The sequence below is a fragment of the Rhinolophus hipposideros genome (assembly GCF_964194185.1).
Source record: "Rhinolophus hipposideros genome assembly, chromosome: 9".
NCBI classification, from domain to species: domain Eukaryota; kingdom Metazoa; phylum Chordata; class Mammalia; order Chiroptera; family Rhinolophidae; genus Rhinolophus; species Rhinolophus hipposideros.
In genome coordinates, this window is record NC_138055.1 from 51,570,587 (window position 1) to 51,592,326 (window position 21,740).

General features: G+C 35.2%; 1 protein-coding gene and 1 long non-coding RNA gene across 14 annotated transcripts in view; both read left to right on the forward strand.

Moving 5' to 3' along the window:
* The window catches only part of LOC308502880, a 63,432-nt gene extending 60,321 nt beyond the window's left edge, over nucleotides 1–3,111 (forward strand). Inside the window, exon 2 of the long non-coding RNA XR_013994104.1 lies at nucleotides 1,183–3,111. This is a non-coding gene — a long non-coding RNA (uncharacterized lncRNA). The remainder of the gene's footprint in view (nucleotides 1–1,182) is intronic.
* A 9,016-nt stretch (nucleotides 3,112–12,127) lies between these two features.
* LARP4 (La ribonucleoprotein 4) overlaps nucleotides 12,128–21,740 on the forward strand; it is a 62,226-nt gene continuing 52,613 nt past the window's right edge. For 4 of the 13 annotated variants that reach the window (XM_081059145.1, XM_081059147.1, XM_081059137.1 and 1 more), the window contains exon 1: nucleotides 12,128–12,292. In XM_081059145.1, coding sequence (XP_080915271.1) covers nucleotides 12,275–12,292 — 18 coding nt within the window. In that variant the 5' untranslated portion in view covers nucleotides 12,128–12,274. Of the gene's footprint in view, nucleotides 12,293–12,646; nucleotides 12,863–13,207; nucleotides 13,370–21,740 lie in introns of those variants that run through there. The other 9 variants (XM_081059146.1, XM_081059142.1, XM_081059141.1 and 6 more) reach the window with 7 other exon arrangements.

The following is a 21,740-nucleotide window of genomic DNA, read 5'->3' on the forward strand; positions in this document are numbered from 1 at the left end:
AATATTTGTACACCAATGTTCATAGCAGCATTATTTGTAATAGCCAAGAGGTGGAAGTAACCCAAGTATCCACTGATAGATGACTGGATAAACAAAATGTGGTATATACATACAATGAAACATTATTCAGCCTTAAAAGGAAGAAAATTCTGACACATGCTACGTGTATTAATACATTTATTAACCTTAAGACATTATGCTAAGTGAAACAAGCCAGTCTTAAAAAGACAAATACTGTATATTTCCACTTATATGAAGTATCTAGAATAGTCAAATTTATAGAAACAAAGTAGAATGTGGTTTCTAGAGGCTGAGGAGAGAGGGAAATGGAGTGTTGTTGTTTAAGGGGTGTAGAGTTTCAGTTTTATAAAATGAGAAAGTTCTGAAGACTGATTGCACAACAATGAGAATATACATAAGAGTACTGAACTGTACACTTAAAAATGGTTAAGATAGTAACTTTTATGTGTATTTACCACAATTAAAATTAATTTTTTTTATTTAAAAAAAGGAGTAATCAGATGTTAGGTGTTGGAAATACTACAATCAGAAACAGAGGTGATCTAGTTGCAGCAAATAATTTAAGTCAAGTACACAGTAGAGCAGAGCCAAAGTTTGCTAGGCCAAGTGATGAAGAATAACATTATAAGCTCATCAACTGCTCATAAATTCTTCCATGAAGTTGGAGAGGAAGAAACACTTCTCAACTCATTCTTTGAGGCCAGGATTATCCTGATACTGAAACCAGACAAAGACATAAGAAAATTAAACTATAATATAAACAATATTCTTCATGGTGATTGTCACAAAAATGCTTAACAAAATATTAGAAAATAGGATCAAACATACAAGAAGATGACATCAGGAACAAGTGGGGTTTATTCCTGATATGTGAAGCTGAATCAAAAGTGAAAAATTAATAAATGTAATTTACCATGTCAACAGACTAAAGAAGAAAAACCATATGATTATCTTAATAGATGCAGAAAAACTAGTTGATAAAATTCAACATTTATTCATGATTTTTAAAAAAAAGTTTGTAACAAACTAGGAATAGAGAGTAACTTCCTCAACCCGATAAAGAACATTTACCAAAAAAATGACAGCTAGCACACCATACTTAATGGTGAAAGTCTAAAGTGCTTTCAGGATTCTGTTCTAATCACTTTTATTCACATACAGAGAAGTCTCAATGTGAAGATGAAGCAGAGATTTTTGAAGATGCTGACCTTGAAGACTGGAATGGTGTGGCCATAGCCAAGGAAAGTCAGCAGCCATCGGAAGCTGGAAGAGGCAAGAAATGGATTCTCCCCAAGACAAATGTCCGGAGACAGGGCAGCCCTGCTGACATCCTGGTTTCAGCCCAATGATACAGATTTCAGACTTCTGACCTCTAGAACTGTGAGAGAACACACTGGAAAGTTGTGGAAATTTGTTACAGCAGTGACAGTGACATGCCAGAATGTCACCCCAAAATGTGCCTCCTTGACATAATTATTTTGAACTGAAGGCAATTTAGGAGCAGGAAATGCAGGAAAAGCTCTCTCTACCCTCTCCCTTTTCTGCCTAAAGGCAGGATATAAATTGTTTTGACTGGAGACAAACATTGGCCCCAGAGGAATCTGCAAACATCCATTCATTTCTTCCCAGGTATTTACCTTTACAGTTTGCTACCATTAGATCTAAATCTGCTCTCCTTTGTCCTGTCATTTCTCCACAAACTTATTGATTTTTGTTGTTGAAGATACTAATATAAGTCCCTTTGAGTTACTCTTTGTTTAGGATTTTCCTAGGTGATATGCACTGGACATGTTAATCAACTGTTTTTCTCTTATTAATCTGTCTCGTTAAAGACTTCTAGCTGAAAATCTAAAATGAGTAGAGGTAAAGTTTTGCCTCACCTACAGCACACACACACAAACACACACATACCCCTAAACAACAGATTGTATAGTTTTACCTGCTTTTGAATCATTCTCTATATTCTTCTGTGACTTGCTTTTTTCCACAACATTGTGTTTTTTTAGTTTATCCAGGCTGAAGTGCATAGCTACAGTTCACTCAGTTGCACTGCTCTGTGCTTAGTATTTAATTGCATAAATATGTTTACTTATCGATTCCTATATTGGTTTATTTCCAGTTTTGTCCTTTTATAAACGGTGACATAAACATTTTTGATCCTGCTTCCTGGTGCACACATGCAAGTTTTCTCCCTAAAGCTGTGCTGTCCAACAAGGTAGCCACAAGCCACAAGTAGCTACTGAGCAATTGTAATCAGGCCAATGTGACAGGAATACATTTTATATCAAACCAATTGAGATTTAAAAACTAACACTTTATTTATTGGAAAACTTTTAAGTATGTTTGGAAGAACTTGGTATGTGAATCAACTTCAAATGTAAATTTTATGAAATCTATAGCTCGAGTATTTCTAATGAAAATTTAGCATGCACTTTGAGATGTAAGTGCAAAATACGTGCTGGAATTCAAAGACTTAGTATGAAAACAACGTATATATCTCAGTACTTTTATATTGATTAAATGTTGAAATGATAATATTTTGGGTTACATAAAATAAATTAATTTCACCTTTTTGTTTTTTTTACTTTTTATATTGTAGTTTCCAGGAAATTTAAAGTTACATATATAGCCCACATTAAATTTCTACTTAGTAGTGTTGTTAGGGTATATCACTAATATTAGAAAAGTAAGATTGTAAGATGTATGCATTTTCAACTTTACTAGATGATGCCAAATTGTTTTCCAAAGTAATCATACCAATTTATACTTTCATGGCAAAGTATGAGTATACCTGTTGCTTCACATTTCTGTCAACATGTGGTATTATTAAACTTAAAAAAACTTTTTTGCCAATCTGGTAGTGTGAAATACTACTAATTGTAATTTAATTTGAATTTCTATGATAATCAATGAAGTTGATCATCTTTTTAAATGTCTATGCAATGACTTGTTTCTTATTCTGGGAAATGATCGTTTATGCCTTTGTTCATTTTCTTCTTGGGTTATTTTTCTCATTGATTTATAGAAATTCTTTATGTATTCTGGATACTATTTTTTTATTTGTTATACAGTGTTAAATATATTTTCTCAGTTTGTGGCTTGTTTCTTCCTCCCTCTATAATGTTTTGACCAACAGAAGATCTCTTTTTTAATCTAAAGGAATTCACCAGCCTTTTTCTTCCCTGGGTCATAAATATATTCTCCTTCACATTTAAGTGTGAGATAGAGAACCAAAATCATTTTTGCAATAAACTTAACCAATTGTCTCCAACATCATTCATTGAGTATTATCTATTTCCCCTTACATAGTCACTGCCAGCTCTATCATTTATCACATTGCATGACAGTTTATTTGTGAGCTCTCTGTTTCATGGCCTTATTTATCCCTGTGCCAACGCCATAATATTTTAACTAAAATAGCTTTAGAATAAATCTTTATATCTGTTAGGGATAGTATCCTACCTTGTTCTTCTTCTGCATTGTTTTGGCTATTCTTGGACTTTAGCTCCTCTATTAAATTTTAGAATCAGTTTGTCATGCTCCATGAGTTACCCTTTTGGGATTTTGATTGAATTTACCTGAAATCTCTATTTTGGTTTGGGAATCATTAACATATGGAGTCCTTCTATCCATGAACATGGTTTATCTCTAAATTTATATAGTCCTTCAATAAGATTTCATAATTTGCTCTTCATAAAATTTTATAATTTGTACACAAATGTCTTACACATATTTTTGTTGTTATTTCTAGGTACCTGTTATAGACTGAATGTTTGTGTACCCCCAAAATTAATATTTTGAAGTTCTAACATCCAATGTAATGGTATTGAGAAATGGGGCCTTTAATACGTGGGTGAGGCCCTCATAAAAAAGACTACAGAGAACTCCCTCATTCTTTTCACCACGTGAGGACACAGTAAGAAGTCATTTGTTTGCAACCTGTGAGAAGGCTCTCACAAGAATTTGACCATGCTGGTACCCTGATCTTAGATTTTCAGCCTCCAGAACTGTGAGAAATAAATTTCTTTTGTTTATAAGCTACCTAGTTTATGTTACTTTGTTATAGCAGCCTTAACTGACTAAGACAGTACCTATATTTCTATTGATACTATAAATGGTGTATTTTCTTAACATTTCTGTTTCTTGGCAGCATATAGAAAAGCAATTGATTTATTGCATTGCTCTTATATTCAGTAACCTTTTAGGCTTTTTGGTATTTGTAATATTTTATAGATTCTTCTGTGTTTTGTTTTTTTTTTGTGTGTGTGTGTGTGTGTGTGTGTGGTAATCATATCTTTGACAAATAACTATTTGTCAAATCTTTCCAATCCTCATTCTTTCTGTGTCTTTTAGTCTCAATGTGTTGGCTAGAATTTCCAGAACCATGAGATTAAAAGTCATTAAAGTGGGAATCTCTGTCTTTATCCACATTTGAAAGGGTATAATTTTAATATACTATTAAATATGATGTTTCCTATAAATTTTTCATAGTTGTAATTTATCAAGTTAAGGATATTTCCTTCTATTCCTAGTTTGCTAAAAGATATGCATGAATTAAATTTAACAAATGCATTTTATTTTTACAGCTATTGGGTTGATCTTATGGTTTTCTCCTTTAACCTGTCAAAATGGCGAATAACACAATATATTTCCTGGAACAAACCTTACTTCAACATAATATATATTATCCTTTTTATACTTGCCTTCACTTTGTGTGTTAATTTCCTATGACTGCTGTAACAAATTTACACAAACATGATATTTTTTAAAACCCAGGAATTTATTCTCTCACAGTTCTGGAGGCCATATGTCTGAAATCGATCACTGGGCTGCTATCAAGGTGTCAGTAGGGCCACACTTCCTCTGAATGCTCTTGGGAAGAATTCATTTCTTGCTTCTTACAGCTTCTGGTGGCTGTCATCATTTCTTGGTTGTAGCCACACACTCCAAACCTTTAAGGCCAAATCTCTGCTCTGTCTTCACATTGCCTTCTGTCTATATGTCAAATCTCCCTCTGTCTCCCTTTTATAAGGAAACTTGTGATTGCCTTATGGCCCACCTAGAAAAATCCAGGTTACTCTCCTTAATTTAACCACATCTGCAAAGACCTCTTTTCTAAGGTAACATTTACAGTTTCCCAAGAATTAGGCCCTAATATCATGTTTTTGTGGGGTAGAGGCACATGATTCTAAGATCGATCATATATATTTTTTTTCCTAGAAAATTTTCCATTTTACCGAGGCTTTCTAAATTACTGTTCCCAAGTCAACCGTTCCAAAGATTTTTCACTTAAACTTCTCAAAGAATCTTATGTTAGCTTTCTTAAGTCTCTTCATTGTATTTTTATTTTTTATTTTATTAATTGATGCTCTTAATTTTTATTATTTTCTTCATTCTATGTTCTCTGGGTTTAATTTCTTCCTTTTCCCCAACTTCTATATAATTATTGAATAAAAATACACCCCAATATTTATTCCTGATGAAAAATCTTGGCAAACTAGGAGAAGGAATTGCCCCAACTTGATGAAAAGCATTATAAAATATATACAGCTACTATCACACTTAATGATGGAGGACGGAATGCTTTCCTCTAACATCAAGAACAAAGTAAGGATGTCTCATCACATCTATTCAACTTTATATGGGAAGGCCTAGCCTACTCAGTAAGTGAAGAATGAAGTTTAAATGCACACGGTTATAAAAGGAGGAAATAAAACTGCCTGTTAGCATATGACAGGATTGTATATGTAGAAACTCCCAAAGAATGTACAAAGACAATCTATGAGGAATAACTGGGTTTCAATATACAAGATCAATACACAAAAATCTATTGTATTTCTATGAATTAGTTGTGAACATTGAGAATGGTAATTAAAAACAACAGTATAAAAAAACGAAATACTTAGGGATAAATCTCACAAAAGGTATGCAAGACCTATACATTGAAAATTGCAAAGCACTTCTGAGAAAAATGAGACCTAACTAAACGGAGAGATATGCTATATTCAGGGGTCAGAAGACAACATTGATAAGATTTTAATTCTCCCCAAATTTATCTATAAATTTCACATAATCCCAATCAAGATACCAGGAGCCTATTTTATTTTTCTGGTAGAATTTGACAGATACTAAATTTGATGTGGAAATGCAAAGGGAGAAAACAGTATGGGTAAAGACAGTTTTTAGGTTTATGAGTGTTTGAATGTGTCGCTCCAGAGAAAGAAGCCCAAGGGAAGGAAAAGGGGGTAAAAGAAAGATGTGAGAAAAGATGCTGGGCATAATTGAAAAGTAACAAAGTTGGAGAACTAAAACTATGTAATTTCAAGAATTATTATACAACCTCAGTAATCAAGACACTGTGGTACTGGCATAAGGGTAGACAAATAGATCAAGAGAACAGACTACAGAGTCCATTAACTCACACATATATGGTCAACTGATTTTTCACTAAAGGTGCAAATGCAATTCAATGAAGAAAGGATAGTATTTTCAACAAACAGAGCCAGAATAATTGTTAAAAAAACCCTCGATCTATATCTGATATCACATACAAAAATGAAACATAGACCTAAATATAAAATCTAAATGTAGAAAACTCCTAGAAAAGTACATAGGAGAATATGTTTGTGACCTTGCAGTAGGCAACATTGCTTATATACTACATCAAAAGCATGGTCCATAAAAGCAACATTGACAAATTGGACTCAGGGATTTCATCTTTAAAAGACACTATTAGTAAAAAAATAAAAGAAAAAAGAAAAAAAGAAAAGAAAAAAAAATAAAAGAAGACAAGCACAGAATGGGAAAAATTTTTTTCATATCACCTATCTGATAAAGTTGTATTTAAAATACATAAGAATACTCAAAACACAGACCACTCAATTTTTAAAATATGGGCAAAATGAACTACCAAAGAAGACATACTGAGTGCAAATAAGCTCTTGGAAAGATGCTCAAAATCATGAGTCATTATGAAAGCCCAAATTAAAACGATAATGAGATACTATTCTACACCCTTTTGAATAGCTAAATTTAAAAAGATTGACAATATTAAGTGTTGCTAAAGATGTGGAGCAATTGAAAATATCATATACTGCCTGTGGGAATATAAAATAGTATATTTATGTTTTAAAAGTTTGTAGTGTATTTAAAAAATGACCCAGCCATTTGGCCACATGACCCAGCCATTCCAAACCCAGGTGTTTATCCAAAAGAAACAAAACATATATTCAAAAGTTACAAATAAATACACGAATGTTCATAGCAGCTTTATTTGTAATAACCCCAAACCTGAAATAACCCAAATGCCCAACCCATGGAAAAACACTCAAGCAATAAAAAGGAATGGACTATGTATATATGCAAGAATGTGGATGAATCTCAAAATAATTATGCTGGGTGAAAGAAGACAGAAGAAAGTAGATATTGTATGATTCCACTTATATAAAATTCTTTTAAAATGAAAAATAATCTATAGTAACAAAGCAGATTGGTGGGGGTGGGGCAAAGAGGGGTGTGTGGGAGTGAAAACTTTTGGGGGTGATGGGTAAATTCATTGTTGATTGTGATGGTTTCACGGGAGTTCATGTATATTAAAACATACTTTAAAAATACACATTCTATTGTATGGCAATTACACCTCAGTTGAAGCTATTAGAAGCAAACACTGTGTTACTGTTGCTAGCTGTGGGGAGTTGGAACTCCGGTAAATCTACTTGGTGAATGAGAAAGTACATGTAACCATTTAGCACTTCTGAAACTACCAAAGAACTTCCTCTGAGTTAATTTTGTTAACCTGACTTATTTCGTTGCATTCTATCTGAGACTAAAGTACAGCATTGCGTTAATTGTTTGGGGGTCTATTCGATATATTATTTAAGCTCTTTTTTAATTCCTTTGTATTTCTCTTGGCCAATAAACCCCTCTTCCAAAAAATGTTCAGTGGAAACAAAAGGAACTAGAATTCAAAACAATCTATGTTTCTTTTTATTAATAGTTATTTGATAAAAACTCAGTTGTGAACAAATGAAAACTATTGATTAAAATTAGATATCAATCAAATATATGGTGATGGAAGGAGAACTGACTCTGGGTGGTGAACACACAATGAGATTTATAGATGATGTAATACAGAATTGTACACCTGAAATCTGTGTAATTTTAAATTAGATATCAAAATTGGCAATAGATTTTAATTTTTCTTTGTGTCCAAATCACTCAGTAGCACATGTGATTTATTTCTCTAAAACTTGATTAATTCCGATATTAAAGTGAAAGATATTAACATAAAATTGGAATTTGTAACCCATAGTAAGGAGAAATCGTCATTTGAGCTCAATGTTACCTCAAAACAGTCAAATATCATGCAAATAATGTAAGTTCTAAAAAAAAACCTGTAGCTGGCCATGGAAAGTTAAAAAAAGTTGCAACCTATGAACTTCTCATTTACTACCTACCTGTCTGGTTCGAAAGACTTGTGCTCGCTCAATCTTAGAGATGACTTGCTGTGTTGTGTCTGGGATCTCAAGTGTAGAGACCATTGACTGGGCTATTCTGAACATGATGGGATCCATAACTTCATTTTCTGATTCAGATTCATCGTCTGTCTCATTTTGCATTTTGGTAAATATTTTGAAAAGTTGAGTGATTTTCTTTTATTTCTTCTTTTCACAGAATATAAGCAAATGCTAACAAATGTGTAGAAAAAAGCTAGAAGAGGTTTTTTCTGCTTCCAGGGGTTGTGATTTACCCTGCTACTAATTGGTTGCTAACCATGGTGTTCCATTCCTGGTGATGTCATAATAGGCCCAATTGTGACATTATTGTTGACTCAAACATTTAAAGAGTGCTTAGTATATGCAGAGAACTAGGCATTCTATATGCTGTGATGGTAGAAGGGTGAAGGGGGGAGGGTGGGTGGGAAAAGACTAGACAAGAGGAACGATAAAAGAAATAGAAGAAATAGCCCTGCTTACATGAGCTTAAAATCTAGCTGTTAGAATTCAAGATCCAGTGTATCAAATGTAACTCCCGGTTCTTCTCTCTTCTTCAAGTTTTACTTAAGAATTTTTCAGCCTGTAATGGAATACTTGTGTTACAACTTCCTCAGCTGCCCTTCAACTTTTGCTAGACATGCTGTAACTTGGAAGGTGTTCTTTGAACGATTATCATGCTCTTTGCACTACCTAGTTACCTGTTTTTTCAAGGAACCTGACTGAAGAGGCTTTGAAGTTCCATAGTTGGCTCCAGAAATTGAAGGGAATGCTAGGGCTGCTTTCTAACTGAAAGAGGAGTACTTTGGGCAGCTTCCTTGATTGCAGAGGACGTGAAAGGATTTAGGAGATTGGAGGAATTCAAGGACAGGGTAGTTTTGTTGGCTGTGTAGCTTAAGTTTTAATTTATAAATATATAAAAAATGACGTGTAGCATATATACATATATATATATATATGTATATATATATATATATATATATACACACTATAACATATAGCCATGTGTCTATCACCTGGAATGAATATTAACATTTTTGTCATATGTGCCTCAGATATTTTTAAATAAAAGAAAGCATTAGAGATAAAATTGAAGACCCCTTTGGTGTTCTCCCCAAATTCCTTCCTTCCCCTTTACCCTTTTTAGAGGCAATGACAATCATGAATTGGATGTATTTATGTCTAGTCTATATTTATATGGTTTTACTACAGGTATATGTATTCATAAAGTATATAGTATCATTTTGTAGGTTTTAGATTTTATACAAGTTTTGGATGTTCTCTACAAGAACTTCCTATATTTGTACTTATTGTGAATTTAGTCCTATGTTGAGTCCATGTTGTAAACTTGTAAAGTTAAACAATATATATGTTTCAGGCCTACAGAGAAAGGGAGGCAGAAGATCACCAAGTAGTTGTCTTTTAAAAATACCAGTATATTTAGCGAGAGCAAATTAGATCTTTTTCCTTCTCTTTAATTAAATCCTTTGTCTAAGTTACTCCCTCCTCTGTGTTTCCAAATCACTTTGTAAACTTTCTATTATAGTACTTAACTCATTGAAGTGTAACTATTCTTTGTCTCTATCTACTAGTTGGTGAACTTCTCAAAACCAGATGCTGTACTTAGTTTTCTTTTTCTAACAGTTTGTATATTCTTCCTCAGTTCCTCAACAGAAACTGTCTAACATTTGGATATCCATTATAGTTTCAGATTCTTCTTACGGAAACTTTTCTAAGCCCCAGAATACTTCCTTGTATTGTTAGGCCCACTCTGCCCCTAGTCATAAAATATTACTCCCCCCTTTCCTGTAAATCACAATTAAGTCTATTCAAGGAACTTCATGTTTTCTGAAAGGACGACAATTAAGGAGAATTATTTATTTTTATAAATGTGAGGTTTGATTAAAATACCCATCATTGTCCGGCATTTCTTGAGATTATCAATTAATCCATTTAAGTACTTTGTTGATAATATTAGATTGTGAGACGCTTAAATAACTTTCATTTCTCTTGATTTCTTTACATTGGTTACTCCAATAGGCATTCACAAAGCTGTCTACATGCTTGTCAACTAAACTAATTTAGCATTATTGTGCTCTCTCTTTCTCTCATATTGTTTATGCATCATGGAATTTGTCAGCAACTGGAAATGAAGACTTTTTAAAGCAAATTTAAAATCTCTCTCCCTCCCTTTCAATTTGACAAGCATTTGTTGAGACACTACTATGTGGCTACCATCATCCTAGACTGAAGAATATGATACGGTACTTGTGATGCAACTAGAAAACAAACAAAAACGGAAAATGATTTAAGATAGGATATAATATTATATTCAAGTGCTAACAAGGGACATGAAGAAGAGATCTGTGGGGAGCACAGTCTTTGGGAAAACCTCATGGAGAGAGAAGGTTGATTGACAAATGAAGCCATTCCAGATAGGGAAGACCCTTTGAGCCATGGCTTTGGAGGTGAGTGCTGAGTTTGTACTTCAGGGGAAAAGTGAGGAGATTGGTTTAATTGAGATGAAGTAATGTTGAGTTTCCTGGGGATCAGATTAGGGAGAGTATGAGACACAAATACCAGCAATTTCATGTGGGAATTAATTTGGTACCTAAGTGAAAAAGTAAGGAGATTCATTTGAACTAAAGTAAGGTAGATCATGTGGGATCAGAATGGTCTTGAAAGCAAATAACAGCAGTTTTGGTGAAAGTGAAACCTTCGATTTAGGAAGATTTTTGAAATAATAGAATGGAGAAAAAATCCATTGGAGAAGATCAAGACATGATTATTTCTAAAGATGAGGGTCTGAACTGGGATATAGAAGTGAGGCTGACAAGGGAGGGATAAATCCTACTGGGTATTGTTAAAGATAAGGAATTTGGATCATCTAACAGAAAATTATAAATACAACGAAATTTTAAAAATTGTATTTCATTTGAATTGATGGCAGAACACCAAGAAGAGGCTAGCCAGACTAAGTATTATTAAGTAGCGTTATATTAAGCAGAGATGTGGGCACCCGATCCAAGCGAACGTGGGGCAAAGTTCTTTAAAGGTGTGTCTAGGAGAAACCTGCCCTTCTAGAGGACTTCTGTAACTGATAAAATGGGGATAACAGTATATATTGCACATGATTGTTTTCAGACTAATTCATGTAAAATACTTAGAATGCCAAACACATAGTAAGCATTTAATATACAGCAGCTGCTATGGATATATTTACTACTAGGGCTTTTTTTTCTTCTCTTTTTTTCTGTTATCCACCACCTTTTCGGCAGCGTTGGGCGTTCCTTGAGAACACTTCGCACAAACTCGGCTCTTCCTCAGATCTAGATTTTGAGCTATGAAAACCACGAAATTATTAGTTATCTGTTTGGCAATGGATCAAAGGCAGTACGACTTTTACACCCCCCCCCCCCCCGTCGCACAGAATGGTGCCTTCCTCCGGTCGCTTCCCTCCTCCTCCCAGGGAAGATGATAGTACTTTCCATGCTGCTGCGGGAAAAGGTGATGCAAAAGTTGAGCAAGCCGAAGATTGTCTCTCCTCCCGGAAGCAATTGTTCTTTAGAACCGGAAACAGTTGCTGTTTCAAGGGAGGTGGGACTGGGCGGGTCGGGCCGCAGCGGCTGACGGCGGGGGAGGAGCCGGGTCCACTGCCGGGTGGAGGGGCCAGGCGAGTGTCCTTATCCTGGCGTTTGGGGCTCGGGCCTGTGCAGTTGGAGTAGCAGCGGCGAGAAGGATTGGGCCGAAAGGGGGAAGACATGTTGCTCTTCGTGGAGGTGAGTGGACTCGGTAATCTCGTCCTGCTCCGAGGGGCGCAAGAGTGTGCAGACGCCGGCCGGTCCCACCGCCATGTGACTTTCCAGGCCGTACACGCCGCGGAGCCGGCAGATAGGCTGACACAGCACCTGGGCCGTGCAGGCCTGCGGCTCCACTTTGCACTCTCACAACACTTTCCGAAGCTGTGGGATGTGAGGGTCGGCGTCGGGGAACATCGAAGGGGGAGAATCGAGGCTTGTCGGGTGTGGGGTGAGGATCAGAGGAAGGGGGAAGTGTCCCATATGGACCTCCTAAAGGAGGCAAGCGGGCGGGGGAGGGGGAGAGGGAGGGGGAGGGGGAGGGGCGGGGGCGGAGACAAGGGTAATCAGGTGGGCGCGTGCAGGGGGGTGAAGCGAGGCCTCGCGGGGCCCTCTGGGAGGGAGGCGAGCAACATGTGGGGCGCGCGGGGACGACGCTGGCATTCGGTGGAAGTGTTTTGAAAAGAAAGTTGAAAGCCTCTTTTTAGCAACCCTCACCAAATTTTGTTTGGTCGCAGTCCCTCGGCCTCTGGAACGTTCTGTGGGCGGAAAGTAAGTTACTGTGAACGGAGGAGAAGCCAATAGGGTTTGGAAGCCTTGAAAGGCACCGCTTTGACCTTTTGTAAAAGTTACTCAAGCAGCGGCTGGGCGGGGGGGGGGGTGAGGAGTTGGTTTTATGAACCGACGAAAGCCCTTTACAAGGAAAATTCCAAGAATGAGAGAAACCTAGTCTGCGGGAAGATTGTTTTTTGTATTGTTGTTAAACAACAGAAATACTTGTATTACTTTAAGGAACTCTGTTGGTAGCCTAGTTTGATTTTAAAAGTAGTGGATACCTGCCTTACACAAATACGAGGTTTTTAATTTCTCTTATTTCTGTCTTTCTCTTGTGTGCAGTGAGCATCAGCTGACTGCCTGGCTAATGCTTTGAGTAGATTCCAGATCATATTGTTCTTGCATTGTGAAAACGTCAAACCAGCAAAGCTGCAACTTCGCAACTCGGCACTTGTTAACTATGCCCATAAAAAGAATCTTTTCAATGAGGGAAGGAATTTACAGGTTGCGTATCATGGATCGGGGAGCTGGGGCCAGTCTATGGCTTTTTTCGGAGGAAGGGAGGGATCTTATTCCGTAATATTACGGCGTAAAGTAAATACTTGCTCTCACTTTAAAAATCTAATCAGTGTTACTGGTAAATGTGAGATCTTTAAATTGGGTTTTAAATTGACACAGCTACCTTAGAGTATGTCCAACATTGATAATAAACATTCATTGTAACATTCCAACTAAGTCATAAAAAGACTTAAAATTACTGAGCCCTTCTGTTTACCGATTGTATCCTCACTGTTGTTTTCCTTTAGGCAGAAATAAGAAATCAGATATGATTTTAAGCAGTGCCAGTTTGTGTTAGGAATGTTATGCCGTGCAAATGCTGCAGGTTTTAAGTGTGTATGTGTTTTGCAAGGCAAAAGAAAGCCTGTGAAACTATTTATATCGATATGAATTTCAAAATAAAGTTTTGAGTTCCAAATTGATTCCTTTGGCTTTGTTAAAATGTGAACTTTAATAGTAGCTTCATTTATTGAGTGTTTAAGATCTCTTGTTTCTAAAACAGCAATGCAATGTTTTACAGGTGAAAAAACTGAAGTGGAGAGGTTAAGTAACTTAGTAAAAGTAAAGTAGTGGAATTGAGATTTAGATACAGGTCATTCTATATGCCAAATCATGGCTCTCACTAAACTGTTACATAAAATCAATGTTTCCGTGAATCACTTTTTTGTTTTGTGAATCAGTAAGTGGTTTAAAATTTTTCTTATAATGAGTTTTATAAAAAATTAACAATGTTACTAAATACTTGGGACTGAATATATATTAAAAACAGTAAAAAAAAAAATCCCACTGGTTATTGGCATTTTGTTAACTATTATTTGATCTTTATAACCTCATGGTATAGGAATTATTTTTAAACGTGTGGACCCAAGCTCAGAAGTTTGATGTCTAAGGTCATTCAGGTGTGAATAATGTGAGGACTAAAGTCTGAAGTCTGGCTTCTAGAACATAAGTCTCTGGTTCCAAAATTTATTTTTTACACTTTTCCTCTAAACCAGGGGTTTTTACTCTGGGTTCCTAGATAGAATTGAGGAAGTCCATGAACTTGGTTGAGGAAAAAAAAGTTGCCTGTTTATTTTCACTAGCATCTGATTGAAATCTAGAATTGAAAATTCTTGAAATTTTAATGAATGCCACAAGAGAAATATTTCTATATATAATACAGTTTTTGCAGATAATGTTGAAATATTGTTTATGCTCGTTACTCTTAAAAATGTTATTTAATGTATTAGTAAAACACATTTGTTACTAAATTTAAAAATATCTTGATGACTATAATATATAATTGGCTTATTTTGTGCTCCTGTGTATTATTTCATATATTTAAAAACATTCTGAGAAGAGATCCATAGGTTAATTGGACTATTAAAGAGGTCCATAGTACAGAGAGGTTAAGAACCACTTTACTATAAACCAAATTACTTTGGTAGGATCGCTCTGATCTGGGATCTGTGAGTCCTCTGCAGTTGTGTTCAGAATCTTTTACTTGGAGTACATTTTTAGGCATAACCCAGCTTAACTAGGGATAGATAATAGCACTGATAACAGTAATGCTATAAGAATAATGGTATACGCACGTATTGCGCTTACTATGTATCAAGCTTGTTTTAAGTGTTTCTGCATGTATGCATGTATATACATCTACTCAAGCCTACTTAGGAGGTTAAGTAGCATTATTTTAGAGATACAGAAACTAAGGCACAGAGAATTTTAAAAACTTGCCCAAGATTAAAAGCTAGTGAATGTTTAAGCTGGAATTAGAACTCTATAAATTACTTAGCTATACTGCACTAGAAATCTGCAGGCAGACAAGGAATCCTATTTTAAGTAATACTTAGATGTCACTTTTTTTAACTTGGTCTTACGGACATACGGCTATATTGACTTCAGTAGTTTATTGTCTTTTTCTCACCTCTTCTGAAGGAGACACAATGTCTGGCTTTCTGGAAAGAGGTAAATTTATGTTTGGATAATTCACAAAATTGTGAAACATGTCCCAACATAAATTTTATTAAAACTAATTCTATACGTTTGAAACAGCTTTCTTCTTCTGGCTGCTAGTGAGTTATTTAAATCTTTGAGCACCAAGGAGACAGGTTGCAATTTTTTCATGTTTTTTATGGTTGCTGACATCTTATTCATTTTTCAGATCATTTTCTCCCCTCTAATATTTTCAGCCAGTTATATCTGCTCTAGTTGTTTGGCTCTGTGTGTGTGTGTGTGTGTGTGTGTGTGTGTGTGTGTGTGTTTTAATTGGGTTTCTGTCTCTGAGTTTTTCCCTGAAAATGAATACTTGCAACCACTTATTTAGGTAGCAATGACTTTTATGCATCTTAAGATGCTTTAATAACTCATGCACTAGAATTGTACACCTGAAATCTATGTAACTTTACTAACAATTGTCACCCCAGTAAACTTTAATAAAAAAAGACTAAGAGAAAAACTCATACTTTTAAAAATTGTTTAATTGATCAAATATATGGTGATGGAAGGAGAACTGACTCTGGGTGGTGAACACACAATGGGATTTATTGATGATTTAATACGGAATTGTACACCTGAAATTATGTAATTTCATTAACAATTGTCACCCCAATAAATAAATTAAAAAAAAATGAAAAAAAAATTGTTTTTAATTATGGTCAAATACTCATAACAAAAGTTATCATCTTAAGCATACGGTTCAGTGGTAATAAGTACATTTACATAGTTGTGCAGCCATCCCCACCGTCCATCTCCAGAACTGTTCATCTTGCAAAACTGAAACTGTACACATTAAATAACTCCCCAGTGCCCCCTCCCAGATCTTACATAATTTTAAAAAACAAGTTATCTGATTTCCTAGGTTTTTTGCTTTTTTTAGGTGATAACATTTTACATTTTAGGTTAGCCTTAGTCTGAAAATAGTGGGATATTTGCCTAGATAATTTTTCATTAATTTTATATTACAGTAATCATAGATTACCACCTTTCACTTCAAGCACAGAACTCAGTTTTTAATCCCATTAACTTAAATAATCACTTATAAACAGCTATTGGATATTACTGATTGGAAATTGTTTTTTAATTAAACAATTGTTAGTAAAGTTACATAGATTTTAGGTGTACAATTCTGTAATACATTATCTATATCTCACATTATGTGTTCACCACCCAAAGTCAGTTCTCTTTCCGTCACCATACATTAGAGGAAATGATTTTTTTTAAGTGACTTAGAAAAGAAGAAACTGTCTAAACAAATTGTGAAATGATTGCCAAGAAGAATTATAAATGAGTATAGCTGAGTGGTTTTTAAGCAATTTATTGGAACTTGATGCAGAATTTAAAAATGAATAAAAACATTTTCAAATAAAATATTTTTAGATATAATGGACTGAAAGTGAAGTAGAAGTTATTTTTGAAGTGTGAAAAGTGGAATAAAATGCTCAGAAGTGAACATAAAGATATAAAAGTACTCTATTGGTGCTTTAAAGTACACTATGTGAAAAACCAGTAACTAGAAATATGGGTACTCAACTAATTTGTATCAATTTGGGTTTGTTCAGGGGGAAGTGAACCTTAACACTAGACATGAATGTTTCAAATCATAATTTCTTTTGACAGAGTTGGGTTGTGTTTGTGGTGCTTATGTATTAAGCCTTGTAACAATGTAGGTGGGCAAGGGTTTGACAGACACTATCACAGGATCGTCACAGTAACTATTGTGATGTAATTTGTCCAGTATGTAAGTAGTTGCCTTCAAAAATGACTGAAATTTGTGCTTTATATATTAAATATGTTTGGAAATTATCCAAACTACATGATAATAGCACTGGTGATTGCTATAACAAGTGAGATAGCACTGATTTAAGAGATGTGTAAGTTTTTGAGTACTTATTCCAGCCTTGTTACTAATTTGCTCTGATTCTAGGTAAGCCAAACAGGGTAATAACCTTATTAAAAAAATTTTTTTGAAGATTAAGAGTATCGTTTCAATTAGACAAATAAAACTTTTAAAATAAGGATAAAGATTGCAGTAATATTAAAATAGACTCATTTACATGCAAAAATTAAAAGAATATAAATTATAAAATGCAAATAGGACCTTTATATTTGCTCTTTTGGGAAAAAAATGTCTTTTCCTAATATATAAACATAAGTAGATGTAAGAAAAAGGAACTTTTGAATATCACTTACTCATATTTCCTCCCTTGTCTGTTGCCTTGTCAAACCGTTTGAACCGATCTTTGGTTCAGGAAATACTTCAGTATTTATAAATGACGGGCTCTAAACCAAAGACAAAGGAATACCTTACATAAATATGACTAAGGGTAGGGTATGAGCTGTTGGCAAAAGCTAGACTCCAAGGATGAGGAGTTAAGTGTTGTTTGGTTTCTAGATTATTGAGAGAAGAGAAAAGCATTTTCTGTGTCAGGGCAGAAACATCAGGAGTAATCAGTGTTTTTGTAGCACATAATTGGCCAGTATTATATCACTAGACACCACAAACTACACAACAGGTGTAGTTTGGTCCTAGACAGTCACAGTGCATACCTATTTTGTGGAACAGATGTCTCACCCTGTTTCATCTTGAAAATGTCCTAGTTTGTATGATAATTTTTAATTTTTCAGAAGAGATCAGATTCACTGTGTATTTATTGGCAGTTTTTTTCCATCGTTAACAAAGCGACACAGTGTACATAAGTTGGTACTAAAATATTTGTTGCTGAATTGGCTATGGGAAATGCAAATTTATAGGATTTACAAAAATTTGTAGTCGAGCAAAGTAAGAAAAATAGGATTATCCTAGCCTTTTGAGTTGGGGGAAGGAAAAAAAAAACAAAAGAGCAGTGGTTGAGTAATAATGATAAGACATTTATACACAAGGTTGTATAAAAGTGTGGTTAAGAACGTGGACTCTGGGGCCAGGCTGCCTGCTCAGGCTGGGCCACTTTCTAATTATATATGACCTTGGGCAAGTTGTTTAACCTGTTTCTCAGTTTCCTTATTTGTAAATTGAGGATAATACTAATATATGGGGATAATATTACTATCTATCTCATGGTTGCTAAGAGAATTTACAGTTAATGTAAAGCACTTAGAATAGTATCTGATACATAAACACTGTATATGAGCTGCTGCTTTCATATATACTTATGAAAGATAACTCATCTCAGTTTTGTGGTCATTTTCATTTGAAAGTAACATAGTTTGCTGATTTGACTACACACGCTAGGAATTAAAAGGTGCCCTTTTCTGGAAAGGATTATTTTGTTTTTTAATGTTGATATTAGTGAGATTTTTTAGTTCATTTGTATAGTTAGCCATTTGCTTTATCAGATACCCATTTTGGAGTAAAATGGCTCAGTATTTTGAGGACTAATTAAATTATTTAAATGATAAATATCTACTAATAGGGTTCTTAATCTTTAATAAGGGGGCTCTTAAATCTCATGTAGAACTTTCTAGGGAGAAGTCTTAAGTTTTGATTATATTTTCATTGCAATCTATGACCCCCTAAGTTAAGCCACTAATCAAGAGAGGTCTTAGTTTTGTTTTATTTTTTAAGCAATTGTCAGATGCCATCTACTTGTAGTAATGGGAATTTGGGGATAAGTAATGGATATATGTCTTGTCTTTGCCTCTGAAACTAGAGGACCAGCAGTAATATCTTTTTTGATGAATAAACTTCAGATTTTCTTCCACAGTGGAGAGTAAGTGAATTCTGATTCTTGACAACTTGGAGAGCTTGGGGGAAATGACGTAGGGTGGTCCAGTTACCTTGCTAGGTGTTCAGAGTGGGAGCCCCAGATCAGCAGCAAACTTTCTTCCTCTTCCGCTTCCTCCCGCCCTCCAGGTCAAGCTGTTGTTTCTCAGTCTAGTGTAGGACACAGCTCCCCCGCCCATGCTGGTGTTATTCTCAGTAACTCGCTGGTTGCCAGCTGCTCACGATGGCTGCCGGCCACTCACGCTGGCCACTCATGGCAGCGCACCGTAGCCCACGGCAGCACATAGCATCTCAATGCCGGCCACTCATGGTGTCACATGGTAGCCCACAGGAGCTGGCTGCTGGCCACTCACGGCGACACACCGTAGCCACGGTAGCCCACAGCAGCACACGCCAACCTCTGGCTGCTCACGGCAGCCCAGCTCCAGGGAGAGCTGTTGTTCACAGTCTTAGCTGTAGGGGGTGCAGCTCACTGGCCCATGTGGGAATTGAACCAGGGCCTTCTCCATTAGGAGCCCGGTGCTCTAACCGCCTGGGCCACCAGGCAGGCCCAGCAAACTTTCTTTATCCAGGGGTTTGTTAGAATACAAACCTTCTGGCCCTGTGTCTGGATGCTGAATTGGAATCTGCATTTTATCAAGATCCCTAGATGATTCTTATGCACAGTAAAGTTTGAGAAATGCTCATATAGCATATGTTAATATGTTAATTCATTCTACAGATTTTATTGTTGGCCTTCTGCATGCTAGTCATTGTTTAAGGACTAAAGAGCAGTGACCATGAACAAGGTCACTGCCATTGGGTAGGTTGCAGATGAAACAGTTCAGGTTAGGATAAATGCTTTGTGCTAGAGGGTACTTTTTTTTTTTTTTTTACATAAACTACCATGAATGTTATCTTTTTTTTATTTTTTATTTTTAAACTGAAAATTAACTGTACCTTGGCCCTGCAAAGCTGAATTGACTTCTGCCCTGGGGACCCTACATAGTTCTTATCTGGTGGCTGTTTTCTGTATCTATTTCTTCTGGATTATTAGCCACTCTAGGCGGAGCTGGGACCAGGGACCATTTGGCTTGGTGAGGAGATTTATAATACTCCTTAAGTGTATGTAACTAGTGGTTTTAAAACTTTTCTCTAAGGCAACTGTGATATAGTGGCTAAGAGCCACTGTAGCATATTATTCTCCAGACTGCCAAAGCTCAAATCCTGGCTCTGTCTTACTAGCCAGATGACCTTCGGGCAAAGTAACTTTTTCCTTATCTGCAAAATGTGGATGATAATGGTATTTAACTGAAGTTGTTATGGAGCTGAAATAAGTGTTTCCTAAATGTTTGTTATTATCCTCTGTCAGAATGGGTGAAAATTTCCCAGTTTCATTTTCATTTTTACTTTCCATAAAATACTCCTAAGCATCTTTTGTTAGGACCCTGAAGTTTTATACTGGATAAAATGACAGGTGTTTGTTTTGTGTCTGTCTGTCTGTTTTTTTTAAGTGCTTGTAATTTAGTGGTCCTCTCAATATTGGAGATATCAAAATTAAACTTGGATGATCGATCTGCCATGAAGCAAATAAGTTTAATCAATTTATACACTTTGTTTCTGTTTTTCAGCATTTTTAGGGTGAAGTAGCATGAGATTTCTGTTTTTGATAGTAAATAGGTAAATAAAACAAATACGGTTATGTATATGATCAAAGAGATGGCTTCACCACATTTATGGTGATTTTCCCCTAATTCTTGGTTCTGATAATTTGAAGGTTTTTTTTTTTTGAGAATGCCTAAGTGTTTGCATACTGTGTGTGTGTTGGCAGGTAGTTTCAGTAATCACTTGGACAGTTTTCATTCTTTAATAGATATTTTCTGTAGCTTCAAGGGCTTCTAGTTCTGTGGAAGAGATAAAGATTTTCATGGAGTTCTTTATTAAACTTTAGACAAAAGATGAGTCAAACGTGGTTATCTAGAGTTTAAATGAAAAAATAAGCCTCTGTTCTAATTAAATTGACAGATTCATTATGGTGTCATTTTAAAGTATTTGTTACAGAAAAACATCAACTTTTTTTTGATGGACATTTTTAGTTTTCAGTTTTTCTTTATGTTGAGTAATTTTATAAAGGACACTCTTGTGTATAAAGCCCTTAGGCTAAAATTCACTGTAGTGGGTCAGAGTGAACATTTTTTTAAGTTTTTCATGTCAATATTGACAAATTACTTTCCAAAAGTGTTAATGACAGTTTGTACTGTTGCCCAATTTACTGTATCTCTTTCAGCATCAGACATTCTCATTTATGAAAATTCACTATGTAGATTAAAATGAAATAATTTATTTTGTGATTCTTCAATGACTAGTGTAATTGGACATTTTTCCATGTTTATTAGTTTTTGGGATACTTTTTGCTGTGAATTCTTTTTGCTTGTTTGTGCTTTTCTTATCAGCTGGTAGGTTCTATAAGCTTTCTTCTTTGAAGACAATAGTGTTTTATGTCACTTGCCAAGAGTGATTTTACCAGTTGATATGTCTTTTATTTGGATCTTAAATGTTTCATGATATATTTTCTGATTGTAGTAATAGATGTTAATTGTAAAAAAATACAGAAGAGCAAAAAATGAAAATAAA